The sequence below is a fragment of the Eucalyptus grandis genome, chromosome 11, assembly GCF_016545825.1.
Source record: "Eucalyptus grandis isolate ANBG69807.140 chromosome 11, ASM1654582v1, whole genome shotgun sequence".
In the NCBI taxonomy this organism is placed as follows: domain Eukaryota; kingdom Viridiplantae; phylum Streptophyta; class Magnoliopsida; order Myrtales; family Myrtaceae; genus Eucalyptus; species Eucalyptus grandis.
In genome coordinates, this window is record NC_052622.1 from 15740148 (window position 1) to 15761415 (window position 21268).

At 41.8% G+C, this 21268-nt stretch overlaps 4 protein-coding genes across 6 annotated transcripts; 1 reads left to right on the plus strand and 3 right to left on the minus strand.

Annotated features, from left to right (window-relative positions):
• Window positions 1–71: 71 nt before the first annotated feature.
• LOC104425041 (putative ribosome biogenesis protein C8F11.04) lies at window positions 72–1715 on the minus strand. The gene has a single exon (XM_010037610.3). It carries the CDS (start codon window positions 1634–1636, stop codon window positions 353–355), a length of 1284 nt encoding a protein of 427 aa, XP_010035912.2. The 5' UTR covers window positions 1637–1715; the 3' UTR covers window positions 72–352.
• A 1178-nt stretch (window positions 1716–2893) lies between these two features.
• LOC104425042 (protein MEI2-like 2) lies at window positions 2894–12606 on the plus strand. Of its 2 annotated transcripts, XM_010037614.3 has the most exons (14): window positions 2894–3452; window positions 4437–4490; window positions 5176–5319; window positions 5403–5872; window positions 7102–7260; window positions 7348–7464; window positions 7562–7713; window positions 8747–8838; window positions 8933–9872; window positions 9971–10055; window positions 11075–11143; window positions 11391–11570; window positions 11875–11976; window positions 12055–12606. In XM_010037614.3, exons 2-13 carry the CDS (start codon window positions 4448–4450, stop codon window positions 11971–11973), a joined length of 2550 nt encoding a protein of 849 aa, XP_010035916.2. In that variant the 5' UTR covers window positions 2894–3452; window positions 4437–4447; the 3' UTR covers window positions 11974–11976; window positions 12055–12606. The 2 variants fall into 2 exon arrangements, with proteins under 2 accessions (XP_010035916.2, XP_039161385.1); XM_039305451.1 differs by lacking the exon at window positions 2894–3452 and adding an exon at window positions 3554–3572 and having other exon boundaries at window positions 11875–12606.
• Window positions 12607–13537: 931 nt separating this feature from the next.
• On the minus strand, window positions 13538–14800 carry LOC104425043. Its single transcript, XM_010037616.3, has one exon. It carries the CDS (start codon window positions 14697–14699, stop codon window positions 14106–14108), a length of 594 nt encoding a protein of 197 aa, XP_010035918.2. The 5' UTR covers window positions 14700–14800; the 3' UTR covers window positions 13538–14105.
• Window positions 14801–15861: 1061 nt separating this feature from the next.
• LOC104425044 lies at window positions 15862–19346 on the minus strand. 2 transcript variants are annotated; one of them, XM_010037617.3, is made up of 6 exons: window positions 19003–19346; window positions 18475–18918; window positions 18068–18244; window positions 17495–17610; window positions 16781–17191; window positions 15862–16678 (listed from the first exon to the last, which is right to left on the minus strand). In XM_010037617.3, exons 1-6 carry the CDS (start codon window positions 19178–19180, stop codon window positions 16094–16096), a joined length of 1911 nt encoding a protein of 636 aa, XP_010035919.2. In that variant the 5' UTR covers window positions 19181–19346; the 3' UTR covers window positions 15862–16093. The 2 variants fall into 2 exon arrangements, with proteins under 2 accessions (XP_010035919.2, XP_010035920.2); XM_010037618.3 differs by lacking the exon at window positions 18068–18244.
• Window positions 19347–21268: the final 1922 nt, after the last annotated feature.

Consider the following 21268-nt stretch of genomic DNA (forward strand, 5'->3'; position numbering starts at 1 on the left):
CACAAACTAAACAGAGTACAAACTAGAGAATGGTAAGATTGTTAATTTGTCAAAACCAAACAGCTGTGAAATATTGAAGCAAGCAGAACAAAATTGACGGTCAGTAACCATTCTGTGAGGTACAAGGTGACAATCAAGAGACAGGGCAAGTGATCAGGCAATACATGTCATTAATCACTAGCACCATAAGACTCACTCAATATATAATCCATAAGTTAAGCCAAAACTTTTCGAAAGGCATACATACTCAACCTCACTAGGATTCGAGGGAGCAGTGATCGGCACGTCAAAAGCCTATTCCATCTCATCCAGATACCCTGAAATCAATGTCCAGCTCTCTCTTTTTCCTTCATCAAACCTTAATCTTCCTCTTCTTCTCCTTCTTGCCTTTGGATACTTCCCCTTCTGTTACTGTTAAATCACTCTTCTTTGTCTTCTTAACACCGTCCCCTTTCTTTGAGTCACTGGATAGAGTGGTTTTTGTCTTCTTTTCTCCTCCTTTCTTCGATTTCACCAACTTCTTCGAAATTTTCTCGCCACCCAATTCAAGAACGTCTCCTCCCTTCTTAAGCTTTGCCTTCTTCCCCTTAATTTTGCCACCATCTATCTCATCGTCCTCATCATCATCGCTCTCCAAAACTCCATCCATGTCAACATCATCGACTTCTTCATCGTCCTCATCCATCAACGAATGCATATTGGTATCCATATATCTCACCTCGTGAATCCGCCCTTTCTTCGTGCCCTTCTTCTTCCCCGCGCTCTTGCTTCCCTTTCCTTCCTCCTTGACCTCGTTCCCTTCCTTTCCCTCCTCCGCCTCTGCCTCCACCTCCTCCGTATCCTTACGCCCTTCGATCTTCAGCTTCACATCCGGCAACGCCTGATAAATGGGCAGAGCCAGGCTGTCCAGCAGCTTCAAATGGAAAGACCTCACGTTCCGCCACTTCCGCGGCACGGCCTCGGCAACCCCCTCGAGCGCCGCGGCCACGTTCGCAGCGATCTCCTCCTTCCCCATCGAGACCCTCCCGACCTTCAAGACGCTGCAAGTCCCCGTCCCCACGAACAACAGGGCCGACGAGCAGACCCTCTCCACCTGCTCCTTCCAGCTCTTGTGCCTCAGATCCACGCCCACGGGGATCTTCCTCTTCCTGAAGAACTGCTTCCCCAGCAGCCGCGGGAGCATGCCGACGACCCGCCGGTCGGCCAAGAACAAGTCGTAGGAGTCGCACAGCTTCCGCTTGGCCTCGAAGGGGCGGTAGTTGGTGCGGAGCTTGGAGAGCTTGAGGACCTTGGCGACGGGGACGCCGTCGGCCTTGATCTTCTTCTGGGCGGCGTCCTTGGTGAGGCCCGACTTGGGGCGGTCGTCGATGATGAGGCAGGCCTCGGCGGCCGCCGGGTCAAGCGGCGGGTGGGGGAGGGGGATCTTGAAAGGGTTGGTGCGGGCGGCGGCGGGGATCTTCTTGAGGGTCAGGATGAGGTACACGAAGTCGTCGGGCTCCAGGAGGGACGCCTTCTGGGTCTTGGACTTGGCGTCCCTCCACTTCAGCAGGGCCTGCACGGCTCTCTCGACGGTGGCCGCGCTCACCCGAGACGGCGGCGCCGGCGGCGGCGGAGGCGGGCGGGGGGTCACGGCCATTAGAGGGGAGCAGGGCGAAGGTCTAGGGTTGAGGAGAAAAGAAGAGATTTTGCAGGGTTTAAGAGGAGGCCTCTCGCTGCTTTAATTTTTCTCAACTGTTATATGGTGGTGAAATTATAGGTGGGCTTAATCCAAGGGCTGAGATGATTTTATAGGGCCTGAGATTGGATTTTTCCCTCTTTGGGCTGAAATCACATGTTTGGGCCTGGGGTTGGTGAACCGGTTTTCCATAATGGATGGGCCCAAGATTTGGTCCGGCGGCCCTCGCCGGGATGAGACTCGACACGTCGCCGGCGGCACAACTTGAGTCTTGTGATCTGTCATCGGCTTAAATTAAAAACAAACCCTTTCTCCTCGATTTTGACCACTTGTATCTAATCGTGAAATGTATAAAATCTGTAAATTCGATTTTCTTTCTTCGATTATGAAAAACTAGTATCGAGAGTCAACCCTTGCTATCAGTCCAAGATTTGGCAATCTCGGGTTATTATAAAGATGACTGCACTAGTTGTCGATGGTTAGTATAAGTCCAAATACGATTCTAATAATAACTAACAGCATTAGAAATGAGTACTTAATAGTCAAGTCCGATGATAACAATTATCTTAACCCACAATTGGAGAGAGGTCAAGTAAAGTTGACATGAATTCAAAGTGGTCTCAAATTATATGTTAGGAAAAATGAAGAAAAATTGGGAAGACGAAAGTCTTGAGTGGAAAATAAGAATATTCGGAGAATTTCGTGCATATTCTTCACCCTCCCTTCTCCCAAGCAAAAGTACAAATCAAGGAAATACCGCAGCAAGAACACGAACCGACAAGAGCATCAACCTTAAAGAAAACATCGACCCTCCCAATTTTCTTTCGCGGGATTCTTGCCCGTCTCGTTTTCTATGGCGAGAAAATAGGGAGGAAACGAGGGGGAAAGGTAGGGAAAAAGAAAGAGGTCGGGGGAAGGTGTTCCGTGTTCCACGACTGGTGACGTCACGCTGTGAGGAGTGGTGGCGTCAACGGACTCCAAACAGGATTCAAATGCAGCCGAATTCTTGTTTGGAATTATTGGGGGCATAGAGAGAGAGAGGGAGAGGGAAATTGTTGTATGCTGTTTCATTTCTTTAAGGTTTTTCTTTCTCTAATGTCGTCTGAATAAATCCAATTTGGATTTCTTTAATGTCCGAGTTAGAACAGTGGACACTGCAGCGGACGCCATCTATTTTTTTCCATTTTTTTTTTCTCTCTTGGAATCTGATCGCTTCCTCGGCACAATATTCCGATGAAACGAAGCATCAATTCATACATAGATGACGAGATAAATGATGAAAATTAATCGGGGGTTCGATGGATTTCCTGTTGGGATTATAAGGAACGCAAAGATTCGATTTTTCCTTTGAAAAATCGAAATAGATGCGGGATTGTTGTTCACTCTCTCCAATCATTTCTTTACTGTACCGTGCTTTCTCTCTCTAAAAGCCCAACCCATTTTTTTTTTTCTCTCTCTTCCTTTTGGTTTCACTTTCTCTCTCTATAATTTTCCCACCACTCTCCGTCTCTCTCTCTCCGTGTCTGTCTCGGTATCGTGTCTGGTTTCTCGGCGAGAGAGGAGGAAGTAGAAGAGTAGAAGAAAGAAATTTCCCTGCTTCTACGAAACTCTCAATCTCTCACCGTCTTTTTAGGGTGGAAGCTATTTCTTTTTCTTTTTATTTTTCTTGTGTTCTTTTCTTTCCTGGGTCGTGGCTGCCAAATGACTCTCCTTTAACCAACTCCCTTTTAACTGTGGTTGTCGGCTCTGGACGATCTTCTCATGTTTCCTGATAAAGGTTAGTCTCTCTATCTCTCTCTGTGTGTCTGCGTTTGTGTGTGCCCGCATGATCAGTTCTTGGAAAATTTGATGCTTTTAGCACCGTGGTGCTTGATGGGGTTGTTGATCAGCTGATACGGTGGGGAAATTTGCATATTTTTTTTGCTGGGTTTTTCGTTCTTGATTGATGTTGCTTGGATAAAATGAGGTTGAAGAAAATTGGGTTTTGCCTAAGGAATCACTGCGATTAGGTTGTGAGCTTATAGCTCGAGTTCTTCTGGTCAAGGTAATGGTGGAGCTTTGACTTTAGGAGTCGGTGGACTTTCGCCGAGTTTCATCAGCTGCAGAGCTGTGTCTTTAGACTGTAGTGCTTGGTCTTGGTATATGATGTTTCCCATATGCTTATTCTCTCTGCAAAGCTAATCAGATTGCCGGCGTTCAATGTTGTCATCTACATTTTGCGGAGTAAATCAATGAAAGGGGAGGGAAATGTATAAAGCTGATTAGATAGGCTAGCGCGAAATTTTTCAGTGGAATATGATAGTCTTCTGACAACATTAGTCTACCATAGCTTCATGGATCATGATAGGGGATCCAGCCGGCGTTGGGCTGTGGTTGATACTGCACAAAATTTAGAACTTTAGATGGAGACAATTAAGAAACTGATTATGTGCATGCAGTTATGGATTTTTTTTTTTGTCGGCATATAAAAGATTAGTTGCTGGTCTTCATGGAGAGGAGCTTCCGTAGTCTTTATCACTGGGGTTACTTACTGCTTCTAGATAGGAGCTTTCATGCGATTACTTATTAGATCATGCATGCGCCCTTTGTATGTATGTAGAATTATTGGTTTATTGGATACTTTTATGCCTTGTGACTGCTGTTCAAATTTTTATATCCCTCTTTGAAAAATGGTACATATGTTCTGATTTGCATCTTGTCATTATATGCCTCTGTTAATTGATTAAGTTCACTTCAGTCACAATCTTATTTTTTTGGGCAGTGTATAAATAAATGGAGCAACTTCCAAAGGATTTGGTCTCTGATTCTCCTAAAGGTGTGATTCCTTTCTTTCACTGATGAAGAAAAGATAAAAGTTTCATGCAAGAATTAACCTGTGATATCTGTGGACCATTATGTTAGTCCTTTGTCCCTTTACCTTTTGATGCCGGTTAAAACTTCAAATGCTGCTGATTTAGGAGAAGTGGGACATTTGTCAACTAAGTTTGGTATGACCGTGGATCATAAAGGATGTACTATTGCTTTTTGCTTGATTACTATGCAGTAGTTACCATCAAAGTACTCTATTATTATAGGACTCTAAACATTCCTGTAAGAAAATCTAAATTAATAAAAGTTTGTGATTCCAGAAGAAAGACCAACATTTGCCATCTAAGACCAACTTTAACAATATCTTTGAGGAAATGAATTAGCCCTTGTGATTATGGTTGAGCTCTTCTTGGTTGGTAAGAGTATAATGATGTATGCAGATTCCACCCTCCTTGAACTTGTCTTAAAAGATGTGTAATTGAGATGTGAAACAACATTCTTTTCTGCCATTATGAGCATGCTTCTCAAATTGATGGTAACATTAAAATGGTTAAAGCATAAGATTAAATTGATGCAGACCAACAAACATGCTATAGTCTCATCTAATGCACAATATAGAGTTGCTTTGAGTAGTGCTAGGAGGTTTTGGTTGACTCAAGTTTGCACAATGATTTTTCCTCATCTTTTTGTAGGTCCATCGGACATTCCATCAGTTAATATTTCAAGGAAAGCAGGAAGTGGTGCTTGGGGGATTTCACATGGTGCCAACGACTATTGTTCATCCAATGATGTTAGCTTGTTTTCTAGTTCGTTGCCTGTTCTTCCACATGAGAAGTGTATGTATACTTTATCAAAATTTTGTGTAGACTTCTTTTTTTAATGATGGAGATTTTCATTAAGAAATTTTGGCCAAATGCAGTGAATTATGTTAATCCAGAGAATGGTGTTCAGTCTGTTGATGATAACTTCCCTAAGCTAGACAAAGTTGACCTAGAGGATGAAGTTAAGGATATAGCTGAAGATTTCGAGCCAGGTGCTCTTGGAAGCTTGCTCCCTGATGAAGATGAGCTTTTTGCTGGTATAATGGATGATTTTGACCTGAGTCGGTTGCCTAGTCAGTTGAAAGATCTGGAGGAAGATGACATTTTCGGTAGTGGAGGAGGAATGGAACTAGACATTGATCCTCAAGAGAGCTTAAGTATTGGATTGTCAAAGGTGAATATAGCAGGTGGTGCAGCAAATGGGCTTGGTCAGTACGCTTATCCAAATGGAGTTGGAACTGCTGCGGTTGCTGGGGAACATCCATATGGTGAACATCCTTCTAGGACACTCTTTGTTCGAAATATTAACAGCAATGTTGAAGACTCTGAATTGAAATCTCTTTTTGAGGTGATACTCTTGTAGAATGTTTCTTTCTCATCTCCATTTAAACTTTTATACTTCCAACTGATTCTTGATAAGTAGCTAAATATGGTGAATTATACTGATCTTTTGACCTGCTTGTTTTGGGAAAAAAATATTGTTTTGTTTTCCCACGCTTGCTTTTAATGCTTAGATGTTATGTCCTTCAGGTGAATAAAAAAAGGTGTGATCTTGTAGCTCAGACAGTATGTTTTTAGAAATGTCTGAACTTGCGTATGATATTAATTACAAATTTAGCTGATTCTTTTCTTTGGAAATAGATATGATGCCTTGAGAAATTTTTGCTAGAAATGCCTTGAGAAATTTTGTTGAGTCTTATGAGAGAGCTAAGAGCTAATTCAAGAAGCCAAGAACTCATATATAAACTACACAAACTAAGGCAACCTTATAGTGTATCTAGTATATCTCTGTAATTTGGTGTCTTCTGCTTGTAGAAGTCTGGGCACTGTGAAAATGACAATATCATCTTTATTAGATTTTTGTTGTAGTGCTCGATTGCTTTGTCAAAATGAAGGTTTATGATAGATGACAGCTCATTGAGGCAGTGAAAAGGTGGGCTTTCATATGTAATGAGGTCTTGTCAGAAGGATAGATTGTAAGTACTTGAAGCTATACTTGAGGATAGCCTGGTACAGCTGGAGCAATTTTTAAGCATGCTAATTACAGGCTTCTACAAATGCTAAATTCATGCATTTTTGTACTTTGGAGATTAACTTACCCTCCTTGACGAGGAAGTTCTATGTGGTTCCTTGAGATGTTAGACAGGAAGAGGAGTCACTTAGGCAGATGCACTGTTTCCTCAGTGCAACTACTGGATGCTGATCTGGTTGTCTGTTCACCACTAATCACTGCATTTTTCCTGCTAGGAAGTGTTTTCATGTTTGATCACGTCTGATTGACTACTTTGTAGTTTTCAATCAAAAGAAGCATCATTTTTCCTTATGGTCTCCAGAATGCTATTGTATTTAGTAGACATGGAATTAGCAATATGCTTCTTGCCATGGTATGATATGGTAATTTGTGACCGATCTAGATTCTTCTATTTAGTTGGGCTGAGGATTAAAGAATAGCAATAATTTTTGTCATTCATCATTCTATCTCTATGATTTAAGGCAGTTTTGGTTTCTAAATTTGGTGTCAGAGCTGATTATTTGGAAACTACTTACTGTTTTTGACCCTTTCGTTTTCTTTTGTAGCAATATGGGGACATCAGAACTCTGTATACAGCTTGCAAGCATAGAGGATTTGTAATGATATCTTACTACGATATCCGAGATGCTCGCACTGCCATGCGTGCCTTACAAAATAAGCCTCTGAGACGAAGGAAACTTGACATTCATTTTTCTATTCCTAAGGTATGAATCTCTTTGCACATAAAATAATCATGCTCCACATGTTGACATTCATTTGAATCCATCTACGAATTTTTTGACCCTTAACAGGACAATCCATCAGAGAAGGACGTTAATCAGGGAACACTTGTAGTGTTCAATTTAGATGCATCTGTTTCAAATGATGACCTCCGTCAAATATTTGGGGCATATGGAGAGGTCAAAGAGGTTAGATTGTTTGAGAGATGTGATTAAATTTGCGTCATTTGATGATTATAGTGGCTTGGCTACACCGTGGTCTTAACTTCGCCTCATTTAAATACAGATTAGGGAAACTCCACACAAGAAGCACCATAAGTTCATCGAGTTCTATGATGTGAGAGCTTCTGAGGCGGCACTTAGAGCTTTAAATAGGAGTGATATTGCTGGCAAACGGATAAAAGTGGAACCTAGCCGTCCTGGTGGTGCACGTCGAAAGTAAGTGCTCACAATGTCCATTATATTGTTCTGGAACCTTCTATTTTCTGGTCAAGTGAAGGCCAAGGGTTGACCAAATGGTATTTTATCGCTGTCTCTAACCATGCTATTGCACTTTAGTGTATTTTCATTGCTGGTGTGAAGTTCTTTGGAGAAAGTAATCAAGAAATTAATTCAAGTGGACACAAGGTAAAACAGAAAAAGAAAGAGATCAATTCGAGTATAGATTGGTTTTAATTCAAGTTTCGTAAAAGCATTATTTATGAGGATCATTTTTTCATAATCATCAGGGATATATTCTGGAAATCCATAAATTCTACCAATAAAGTGAAATATAATAAAACATAAATATCTTCTGTGAAATGAATTTGATGGAATCTGAAGCATACTATAATTAACATGTTTGAAATTTTAGGAGGTGTGTGTTAGTTTTTGTGGTTTGTCTATATGTGTCTTTTCTGGATGCAATAAGACAGCTTTCCTGAGGGCCCGTTTGATAAGCCACTTAACTTCTAAACAGTAAAATTCAGCACTTAATGAGATTAAGTTTGTTTGAAAATCATAACTAACAATGACTTTTAAAATTCAATTAAAGTAAAAAAATCACTCAATGGGGTAAAAAAGGAAGGGGTTACTTAATTTATTAAGTAGAAAGAGTAATTGACAGCTATTAGAATGTTACCAATTATATTGCTAAAACATATGCAAAGTGATAACAATTTCATCCATGGCAAGATGTTAAGGATATTCATCAATAGATCTTCAGCTGTCAGCAAACAACTATTACTGTTTATTTTCAACACCTAAAATTCAGTACTTAAATTTTTTAGTTTTGCCAAATGAGCCCGTAGAGTTAGGACTTCCTGCATAATTTGCTACAGGTTATTAAGCATGTGAAATAATTCGTCAAAACCATGTTTTACAGTCTTTTCCTTTCTCACTGTGCAGTCTGGAGATTCTTTTAGAATGTCCAAGTCACTTTTTGGTAAGTGTGCTGGACTAAATTGAATATGTTTGTATTTGTTGTTCTTAGCTTGATGCAGCAACTAAATCAAGAGCTGGAACAGGATGAATCTCGGACTTTCAGGCACCAAGTGGGTTCTCCACTTGCCAACTCTCCACCAGGTTGGTAGCTTTAAAAGTGATCTTCCGTTCAGCAATCATCTGCGGTCCCTTGTTTTTTTAATCTTTCAATTAATCTGTGTTAATTTTTTGGTAGGTAGCTGGGCCCAATATGGCAGCCCTGTTGAGCAGAACCCTCCGCATGCTTTTAGCAGATCACCTGGTCTGGGACCTAGCCCTATTAACAGTAATCATTTGCCGGGGTTAGCGTCAATTCTTCCTACTCATTTGTCTAGTTCCCCGAAGATGGCACCTATAGGGAAGGACCAAGGTAGAATTAACTATGCTGGTCAGATTTTTAACAAAACGGGGTCATCACAAGTTGCAGCGTACCAGAGTTCTCAATCTTTTCCTGAGCATGGTGTAAGGCCGAGTCCTGGCTGTGTCATAGGGGAATCAACAAATTCTTCTGGTGTTACAACGTTATCCGGTCCTCAGTTTCTCTGGGGAAGTCCTACTCCGTACTCTGGGGTTTCCCATTCCTCTGCCTGGCCAAGTTCATCTACAGGACATGCACTTTCATCCAGCGGGCAAGGAAGGGGGCAGGGTTTTCCTTACGCCAGTCACCATACCTCTTTTCTTTCTTCAAATCAGCCTCATCATGTTGGATCTGCACCTTCTGGTCTCCCATTTGACAGGTGTTTTGGATATGTGCCTGAGTCACCAGAATCATCATTCATGAACTCTGTCGCGTTGAGGGGCTTGAGTCTAAGTCATAACAAAGCTAATTACATGAATGCGGGTGCCCATGCAACTATGACTGCCATTGGCTTTCCAGGAGATATGGCTGACAACGGGTCCCCAAGTTTCAGAATGTTGCCAATGGCTAGACATGGCCCCATGATTGTCGGGAATGGTCTATTTTCTGGACCTGGGGCAACTGGCATTGATGGGTTGGGTGAACATAGTCGGAATAGGCGGGTTGAGACAAGTGTCAGTCAGATGGATAACAAGAAGCAGTATCAGCTTGACTTGGATAAAATTATGAATGGAGAAGATACAAGGACTACATTAATGATCAAGAACATCCCCAATAAGTAAAGACTGATATATAATTCTCATTTGGAATGTTTATGTTCTAACATAATTACTTGCCTGGTACTTATCATTCCTTTGCCGTTTGCCTTTAATTTAGGTACACATCTAAGATGCTGCTTGCTGCGATTGATGAAATTCACAGTGGGACATATGATTTTCTCTACTTGCCTATTGATTTTAAGGTGAGTCTGTAATTATTTTGGGCCTAAATACAAACACCAAAAGAATACAAGGAATTAGAACACTAGAAGTGTCAAAACTTTTGTATGGCGTTCATTTGAGTGCCAAAACTTTTTTTTTTTTTTTCGTTCACTTGAGTATCACATCGGAGTAAAATCGTTCACTATGCCACTTCCAGCTAAATGTCCCACATGAAATTTTTTAATTGTTTTTTTGAATTTTTATTTTGCTTTTTTTCTTTAGGGCCAGCGAGGGTCACGAGTGACCCTCGCCACAAAACCCTCCCCCAGATTGGGCGAGGTCCGCCTTGCCTTCGGCTATGAAGGCACTCGGCGAGGCTATCGAGGCCTCGCTCGCAGGCCAATGAGGTTGTGATGCCCTTGCCAGCTCTGGGCAGCATCACCTGCAGCTGGCGAGGCCACAACGCCTTCACCTAGGGCCTTCGCAGCGAGGGTGAGGCGGCTCTCGCCCAAAATCTGGTCGTGAAGGTCATGGGCAAGGGCATTGTGCCCTTGTCGGCCCTAGGTGAAGCGGCATCACCTACAACTGCCTAGAGCTAGCAAGGGCGCTTGTGGCCTCGCCCAATTTGGGCGAGGGTTTCACAGTGGCAAGGGTTGTGGTCCTAAAGAAAAAAAAGCCAAAAATATAAAAAAAAATATTTAAATATCAAAATAATATTAAAAATTGTCCACATCACGCCGGCGAAGTTAGTCAGACGACTGGTGTTTATATAGGATTTTCCGACAAGGCAAATCGGAATTGGCACTCAAGTGAGCAATTTTTCAAATTTGTGTTACTCAGGTAAGCAAAAAAAAAAAAAAAAAAAAAAGAAAAGTTTTGGTACTCAAGTGAGCGTAGTTCGAAAGTTTTGGCATTTCTAGTATTCATCCCCCAAAGAATACACTGTCTATTAGGCGAAGCTCATTTGAAACATGTGATTGTTTGGATTCATGGAAAATTGTTGAACGCTGCTAGCAAGCCATTGTTTAATTGATCAAAGCTTCTTCTGATTTTGTTGCAGAACAAATGCAATGTGGGCTATGCTTTTATCAATATGGTTTCTCCTTCACATATAGTTTCTTTCTATAATGTAAGTTAACTTTTCTGTCAATTTCTCAGCCTTCCAATACTCAGAGATCGGATTGTACTTGACCTTGTCCTTGTTAATTCTGATGTTAAAACATGAATGGAGATGTGACTCTTGTCTACATGAAGTGTAATTTATAGCATCACCAATATATTACATTGGAATGGCATCTGACTTGTTATTGCGCATGATTAGTGGGACTGGGAATTTTAGTTATTCTAGAAAGTCTACATCTTTGAACTGTTTGCAGACAATTAATGGGAAGAAGTGGGAGAAGTTCAATAGTGAAAAGGTTGCTTCACTGGCGTATGCAAGGATCCAGGGCAAAGCTGCACTTGTGACGCATTTCCAAAATTCAAGCTTGATGAATGAAGATAAACGGTGCCGACCTATAGTTTTCCATTCTGAGGGCCAGGATACTGGCGATAAGGTAACACTCCATAGTGACTTATCTTTTCCTTACCATGGGCAGCAACACTGCTCACTGACTTGGCTTCCCCATTCTGATGCTCGAACTTTTTGTCTTCTCCTTTGCTTAAAAGGTTTTAAAGTGATTGAAGATGATGATTGGAAATTTGATTCATGTATTGGGAGTAACTACTTGTTTGATGATATAGATGACATTCTATTGTGCCTTAAGTTCAACTGTTCTGAATTATCCATTAATATAGAATAAGCAAACAGGAAACATTTAGTGTGTAGTGGGATCAGCCTAATCTTTGTATATCTTCCAGGACTTCTTGATTTCGGGCAACCTGAACATTTGTATTCGTCAAGCCGATGGGTCTTACTTAGGGGATTCATTGGACAGTTCGAAGGCAGATCTTGATTGAGAAGTACTAACTTCGCTCCACATGGTGTATATTACTGTCAGTCTTCCATGATGACGGCTCACAGTCTAACTGTTTGCGTAGGTAAGAAGTGTACATAGTCAGGAGAGACCAAGGGATGGATATATAATCTATGTTCTCGAGTTGCGGTGGGGAGTGTCCACTTTTTTGTCAATGGATGCTCCATATGGCTAAGGAATTGTGGATGAAGAGCTGCGGAGAGTGTTTTGTTCATAAGTACAGCGACATAAATGTCACTTAACCTGTGAGTGTACAATAAGGTTAAGCATATTGCTGCATTGTCGAAGTCTCTCTGCGGCCATGTCCAGTGCTTTTACCTATCTGTGTAAGAGGGTTTATGTCCTTTGTTCCTTGTGTGCTTTTTTGGTTCTATGTCACGGAGGGATCTTTCAGGTCCATCTGAAAATGTAGTTAAATGTTTGTAAAGGAGGCATGTAATGTGGGTTCAGCTGGTCAAGGGTTTGGGGACTGTTTCTGATTATGTACAGGGAGAGAAGCAGAGCCTGCATGGCAAAATTTGTCTGGTACATTGTTAATCCATGTGTATTTAATAGCTATGTACAGATGTTCCTGCTATTTTTCAACTCCACAAAGTTAAGTGAACTTCCAAGATTACCTGGAGTGTTTTTGTGATGAAGCTTAGTTGGGTTATTCTCAATTGAAGTTAAAAATATACTGTGTTCCCTTCATGAATGCAAAGCATGGCATTCCAAATCAAGTTAGTAGATGATACTGAAGTAAATAGGAGCTTGATGACATGGACGGGGCAAACAAAAATGTTCATAAGAAACTGATAAGATTTGAGGAGTCAAGAGTTGGTCTTGTCCATTATGGTTCTTGGACCAGAGTGGCTGGGCCCATTAGCATGAGCTGTCGTGTTTAGCAGTCTGCATATACCGGCAGCTTGTGTCTGTGTTGGGTTGTCCAGGCTGATAATTATTATTTTTATTCCCGGAGTGACTTGGGAACAAAAATTTGTTTTGTAATGTAATTTCATTTTTCTATTTTTGAAATAAATTTTTATTTCAGAAATCAGAAGTAATTTATTTTTTTCTGTTTCTAGAATAAAAGTGAAAAATGAAAATTCTTCTCTCTTACTCTCCTCATTGCTCGTTGGCCACTTGCTGCCGGTGATTGCCTATTGCTGGCTTGCTTGTCACTAGTCGTTTGCTGCTGGTTGCCACCCACCCGTCGCTCGATCGCCCGTTGTCGCTTGTCCATCGTTGGTCGCTGGCTGGTCATCTACCTCCGTCTACCTCCTGCTTGCTTCCCGCCACAGATCGGTCATCGGCTACCTCTCGTCGCCACTCGAGATGAGAAATTTTGTGTCGAATTTCTATTCCGATATAAAAAATTTTGTATAGCTATCAAATGCATATTTTTGATTAAAAATTTTTTTTTTGTGAGAATAAAATATAAAATTTTTTGTATAGCATCAAATGCATATTTTTGATTAAAATTTTCTTTGGAGAATAAAATAGAATGATTATCAAGTAGTTTAAATTTAATAACTTATTGAAAAAGAATCAAAAAGTGGGTGACTAAATTAAATCTTGCAAAGATGATTGCTAAATGATGGAAGGTCCTTGAAATTGGAAAAGATCAATTGCTGTTTTATTGTCACCAGAAGTCCAACCCCTTATCTGCACAATTGTCCAGAGAATTGCATGTGCAAGAATGAGCCTAGACATGATTAACGTCGTTGTCTAATCCAAACATGGAACATCACCCATCACATGCAGAGAATCACAGAACAATTCTTCGCCGAATTTTCCAGGTCATCAAGACCAGCTACGGAAGATGCTTTAGTTGGGTAAAACTTTATACCGCTGCTTGACCTCTCCTGAAGGATTTGCACAGATGCTGAGCCGGCATTCCGAGAGCCTCGTCCACCGTCCAATCACGCCACCCCTCTTTCATGGCTTCGTTTAACCGTCGGATGAACCCTCCACTCTCCCTCTCACAGTAGTTCAAAAAATGCGCCACAGCCTTAGGGGTTTTGTCTTCCCAGCAATTTGGAGCAGATTCTTGAAAACCCTGAACACTTCCATCATAATCTGTATCACCAAAACCTGCTAAAATGCTTATATACTCTACCAGGCCGTCGAGAAGCGCTAGCGGAGCTTAGAGCCACCATCATATAGCCATATCCGTGCCATGCCACGGTGGATCACCGATGCCATGTTGTACTTCACGTCTTTGGCCTCCATTAGAGAAGGGCATAAATTCATGACAAACTTGTGATCTCCTGCGGCTTTGACGGTTACCTTCCTTCTGAGGTTCCGTCGAGCTAGCCGGACAACGACATGCTTTACCAGCTTCTTGGTGATGGTTGTTTGATTGCCTCTGATGTTGTCGTAGAGAAGGGTTTCAATGAAGCTGCTCGCACGGAGGACTTCACGTGTGGCGCTGTCATCGGAGACGTACATTTGGGTGAAGCGCTTGCCAGCCGGAGAGTTCGTTGCATCGTTCGTGACAGTTAGCTCGAACCCTTTCGATGCTTCGAGATTCGCCCATACAGAGAGGAGCCCTATAAAGAAGACAGACAAAAGGCGGTATATGATGCTCGAGTCTGGTGATGGGGCGCTTATGTCTTTGGTGTCTTCAGCATTGTTGAGAGGCGGGTAGTTGGGGACGGCAGGATTGGAGGAGGTGCCGGCTGCGGCGGTTGTCGGCAAGAGAGGTTGGAAGAGGCACTGTTCATCCATGAGTGTTGCTTTTGGTGTTGGTACATGAAAGTTTGTTTTGTTGAATGAATGGGGGAGACAACAAATGAAAGCAAATGTTAAAGCAAAATGAAGGAGTAATGGGTGGCTCTCACATGTTGTGGACCCTCTCCTCCAACAGTCCTATCTTTTAAAGATTTTTTTTTTTTATTTTATATATTCATAATTATAGTGCAAATTATTTGCTTTTATAGATGGCTTTCGCAATATACAAGTAGATGAGAGACATTACAACCTACGTTTTTCTGTTTATTTGTTTATTTTTTCATATTTCATATATATATAATAATGTGTAAATGGAAACTTGACCCCTCTATAGACAATGATGGATCAGCGGACCGATTGATTATGATCCAAATGTGCTATTAGAGGCCGGTAGCTAAAGACATGGCAATTTAATCATGCACCGAAATCATCAATAGCATAACGGCAGCGAGGGAGGTTTTTGTCTAATTCAGAGGGCCCTGCTTTTTGGACTTCATTTTATAATCCAAATCAACCAACTCCTGAATCTTTTAATACTTTTCCATGATAGCTTTTCTTGTTTCTCATTTGATAGAGGTCCGTCTAATGAAATTCCTAAAATTGTTTTGTTAAGCAAGTTATGGTAATGCTGATTTTGAGTTGCCATGGAAACTCCTTCATCATTGTCTTGTCGTCATCCAATGGTACTGCAGTGATCAGCATCAGTGCCTGAGGCAAGCATAGCACTGACGCCTCCTCCGATCACCGGCCCCCTCCCTGCAGACCCTTTGGCAAGTGATATCGTCAGAACAAATTCTGAATTTCAAAATGCAGTCGTTTCACTTCCACTCCCAATCGACTCTAACTTCGCGCCAATTGCCTTCCTAGAGCGAGACGCACATTCTAGGAAGCTATAAATTAAGCTCTCAGTAACTTACTAGAACATTTTGAATTTCATCCAATGCAGAATAGGGTGGTGCAATTGTGGCGATTATTGCTCGAAGGCTTGAAGCATTGGAAAAGGTCTCTAGAGCCTGGGAAAATATACAGAGTCCAACTAACATCCTGCACTGGAATTATCATCATTACGCGATATCATAACCCCCTACTTGCAGAAGGAAATCTCTGCGTGGCATCTGTCCTAACACCAATTAAGAAACAGAAGGCAATATTGAGGCAGTGAAGTATATGCACAGTTAACTTCTGGCTTAAAAAAAAAGTATTGTATGTACAAATGGACAAGCAAGAACCTGTGCATTCTTTCCAATCAAGGGATGCAGTAGTGTGTAAAAATGGGTAAGCAAGCACCTAACACATCTTCCCAATTGTTATTGCCACGCCCTAATGCTCCTATATCAAATTCTATGCAAAAGCTCTCCCAGTAAATGCAGAATAACAACCAGTGATCAGCATTATGGTCTCAGATCTTGAGGTGGCTGCATCTTTGAAAAGTCCTGCAAATTGCCTGTGCTTGGTTTATGTGGGCTTTGCTGCTGATGGTTTGGCCTGATCCTCATTCCAGGATGGTGCCAGGTTGGGTAGCCTTGATGAACATATTGCTGGGATGACCCTTCACCAGCGAGCCCATTAGCAGGCGGAGGCACCATTCCCATGTAGCTACCATGTGGAGTCAAAGCCGGTGCAGGAAGTATGAAAAAGCTATCGTCATTTATATACTCGTCCTGAGCTTGCAATGTGGAGTCATGGCCGGTGCAGGAAATATTAAAAGGGGCAGGTGAATAAGGTGGGATTAGCGGAGATTGATAAGATGTACTTCCTGTGCCCTGAATGGTTCCCCAACCAGAAGCATTGCCATTGGCAATAGATGAGCTGCCACCTTTATACAGCTCTTGTTGAGCCAATGGCATATCATGGTGCTGGTTAATACCATCACAAGGTAGAGGTACCCATCTGGGGAAGCCACCTTGTTGTTGTTCGGGGAGTGCAGACATTGCTCCTGGATCAGGCTGATAGTTCTGCACAGCGAAGTCATAGTTCTGGAAAAAGGCATACAATTAAGAGAACTGATTAGCTAGCATCAGTGAGATTGGAAGTAGAGAATAGAAAAGCTATCAAGCAGGTGCCAAATTAATTTATACCGTTCCAATAGGGTGATAATCATTTCCTTGCTGGTGCTGAACCTGAACATGTGATGCACAGTTGAGCTGGGGTATGGATGTATCAGAGGGGGCAGGTGAATTAGGCAGAAATCGGTGAGGGGTACTTCCTCTGCCTGGAAAGCTTCCCCAACTAGAAGGATCGGCATTGGCCTGAGATGAGCTGCCACCTTGATACATCTCTTGTTGAGGAGATGTCATATCATCTCCAAAGTTCTGATGCATATACCCATCATGATTCATGCAACCATGTTGCAGGGGCAGTTGAGGCTGATCGTAGCTTGGTTCTATGTGGGGATGTGTAAATTCACGGCCAGTGAATAAACTGTAGCCTCGAAGAAGGGTCTGAGATAATAGATCAACGGCAGCACTTGGTGCAAAAGGTGGAGCATTCTGATGAAAGAAAGCACCGTTTTTAAAAGATTTGCAGGACTTCAGTAACTGAGCTTCCAGACAGATCTACTTTTTCTGGTTTCAATAAAAGAAAAATGTAGCACGCCACCTTAACCTTTTTTAAAACACATCACCCCAAGGTTTCTGGCCGTCAAGCACTTTCCTAATTGATAACTAGTAATTCAACTAGACAGAGATGCAATATAGTCAGTTCCCTAGAATGTCGGACTCAATCTGAAGGAAAAAGTATCAAAATTTGCGAGTTCCATATGGAGAAGTCGGCTGGACTAGAAGATTGCATACCATTGACATCATTGCTGGACGCTCCATTGAACCGTATGTCATGCGATGGAATGGTGAGGAGGGAGGGTCAGGTGAATCATTTCTGATAGATGGAATGGAACATCTCAGCAAATTTTCTGACAGTCACATAAAATCATACGACTTAGTTATTTGAAGTCACCACAAGTGCTTGACAAGCAGAGCGCAGGCAGTTTAACGACAATAATAAAGAGTATCTAGAATCCTAGATTACAACCCTGAGCTGTAGCACGCTAATGTATGGATCTTTTGCCCCCATCTGTCCCAAATTCGCACCTGTCTATCTAGACAATGAGAATTCCTTCAAGGTCTCACTAAGAACAAGAAAAAGATATCTGATGTCGGCACGCCTCGTTGGCCAACTGACACCATCCCCAGCGATAATCCCCAAAAAGCAATTTAACTCTGCCAGCATTTCATTCAGATAGCAGACACAGAAAATGCACGAGAATAAAATCAGCCACAAGCAGTTGGTCTCTCATCAAGGATGGCAATGCCTCTCAAATTAATCAAGAAACAATAATATGGAGTAGATGAAATGCAAGTGTGTAAAACCTAGAGAATTTCCAAAGAGTCTCTCAGTGGTAAGGTTGGGGTCCCTATCGCATTGCTCAAGCATTTCATAGTTCTCTTCTTTGGTTAAATTGGGTTCCGTCTCCTTCAAAATCTCCTTTATACTCTCGACTTGCCCCTTCCACTCTGCTGGTATCCCTGCTCTGGTTTTTGCTTTCTCTGTTCAAGAGAGCAAGAAGACCTGAATTTGATAAGTTCATCTAAATGGAAAATAAATGGGGAAAAAAATCGAGAAACTAGATCAACTTCACTACAGATTCGAAGGGTTCACGTCACACTATGATGGGTGTTTCTTGCTTGATAGCAAGGGCTCTGATCAAGAGTAAACCAGCCCAAAAAGAAAAGAGAGAGAGAGAGAGAGGGAGAGAGTAACCGAAGCATGTAAAAACCTTTCTCAAGGAGGTTTATGAATTGCGTTGAGGGAGTCCATTTCCTGTCTGTTGAGTGCTTCGTTAATTGCTTGGGGCAATCGGGAAATGCTCTACCTTCTCTCTTCTTCATTTGCTCCTCCTTCGGGGCAACCGGAAAATGCTCAACTTTCTTCTTTGGTTCCATTGGTACCTCCATCTTCTCTCTCTTCATCTTCTTCTTATTCTTCTTTGGAGCAATCAAGAAAGGCTCGACTTTCTCCTTTGGCTTTATCGGCACCTCTGCCTTTTCTCTTTCCTTCTGCTTCTTCTTCAGGGCAATCGGTAACGGCTCGACTTTCTCCTTCGGCATCGGTACCTCTTCGGGGCAATCGAGAAATGCTCGACTTTCTCCTTTGACTCCATTGGCACCTCTACCTTCCCTCTCTTCTCCTCCTCCTTCCCCTTCCCCAGTTTCCTTTATCTCTGTTCACAAGACTCGATCAAGAAGACGCAGAGACTACTTTCCGACGACAGAAACAGAGAACACCGGAAGAGTGTGTAAAGAACCTGGAATAAAGAGTCTCGGCGCGGCGTCAACAAGCTCCATCTGGCAGTCCTTGAGTGCTCGGTAAACCTCTCGCTTGGAGCAACGGGCGAACATCGGCAACGCCACTATACCCTCGACGTGCTCCTTGGCCTCCCATGGTACCTCAAACTCCTTTCCGTTCCCTTCCTTCTCCCCCATTGCCCTTTCTTTCTCCGTTCCCAAGATTCGATCAAGAAGGTACGGAGACTGCTCTCTCTCTAGTTCCACGAATTCAAGTCATGAGAAGGAGAGATGGGATGGTTCGGAGGCAAGAAATTCCATACCCTCCCTTCGCTGAAAGAATGGACTCTGTTTTCGCACTTCAAACCCTCTTCCACCGTCTTTTATTAACTTCCACAACGGTGACGGTCAGCGAGCTGTATAAATTTACGGTCATGTCCTCATTCTGTATCCCTAATGGGCCTGTGCTGGGCCAGCTCGGCCCATAACCCTAAGAGAGCGGGGCCGTCCACAACATGTATATTCGAGATTATAGAATACTAATCACAAAAATCAATTTGCTAAAAGAAAATTCATCGCGGTATGTGGTTTCCAATATTTGATCTATTCCGTATGAAATGAATAAGACGATATGCATATATATGTATGTATCTATGTATGGTGATATTCCGGTGAGCCACGTAAGCAAGTTATATTATTTAAAAAATTGCCACATGATTTTCGGCCAGACTTGCCAAAATTGACATTAAGATATCCCAAATTTTTAAAAAAGTGTAACTTTTGGCACTTAAGTGTCTTCCGTGTCAACTTTTGAGACTTGCGCTATTCTTTTGCCGAAGCACTTGGTATAAAAGGTTGTGCATTAAGCTTTGCAGCATTTTAGAAACTTGGGTTCTGATCATATAAAAATCAGCTTTTTCTGGTTTACATAGAGAAACATCTGTAGCACACCACCTTAGATTTTCTTAAAACACGTCACCCAAATATTTTCTGTCCATCAAGCACTTTTCTTATCGATAACTAAGAATTCAACTTTACAGAGATAACTAAGAATTCAACTTGACGGAGATGTAAAGTAGTCAGTCCTCCTGGAATGTCGAACTCAATCTGAGGGAAAAAAGTATGGAGATTTACAAATTCCTTATGGATAAACAGGCTATGCTTTAAAGATTGCGTACCACTGACATCATTGCTAGACGCTCGATTGAACTGTGCATCATGGGTACAGATTGGGCGTCAATGTGATCGAAAGGTGAGGAGGGAAGGTCAGGTGAATCATATCAGATAGATCGAATGGAACATTACAGCTAATTACTTGGGCCAGCTTCTGATAATGCACGCTGTGGAGAAGAATTAGCGACTAAGAGCAATGGTTAAAATGAACTAATTCAATTATCTGAGAATATGAAGGAAGCATCAACAAATTAACATGTTGCATTTAGGAAACTGCAAATATTGTCCCAAACACAAGATGCAGTGGTAACTGGTGATATCAGACAAGAAAACCCACAAGCGTGCCTAATCTTTACACGTAGATATATTATTAGTATTGTTCTTGCAAGCATTTGTGCAATCACAAATATACTCGGCAGTAATTTTTGCTTGTGTCTGTCTATCACAATTGGAAATATGAACATGGAGGAAGCAACGCCAACATGCCGGGGACAATAATCTCCTCTCAATATTAACGAGAATTAAAGTAACTAAAGTCACTGTTTCTTATCCAGAATAAATGACATAAGGTTTCGTCTAGAGCTCAAACGATTGTGATGACATGCACTGCCGAGGTTCCTTCGCTAGTAGGAGCTAACATCAAGGATGTCCACAGCTTCATCACGTCACCCTTGTAGGAGAATCAGTTCAATGTTTAAGTTAAATGTTTTTCACTCTCAATAAAACCGTCATATGACACCATCTTATTACTTGCTAAAGCACATCACAAAGCTTCTAGCCCCATCTTCTCTGAGGTACGATTCTGAGGTATTACGTTGACATTTTCTTTATGGAGAAATCAGGTGAGGGTAAATGGCCAGCGTCGTGCATTTCATTAAAGGAATAAAAAAAAGAAGAAAAAAGAACGAGCTAATAAGCTAGCATACCTCTGACATTATATCTGGACGATAGGATCTTGAGGGTCCCCAAAAGGATGTCCCGGAACTACTTGAGGTAGCTTCCGATGGATCTCTGTAGCGTAGAATCATCAATAGAAAAAAGAAAGAACCAGTCATTTGAGGGTTTGGCATCAAGGAGGAAGGATCAATAGATAAAGCATACTGTCTGGATTTA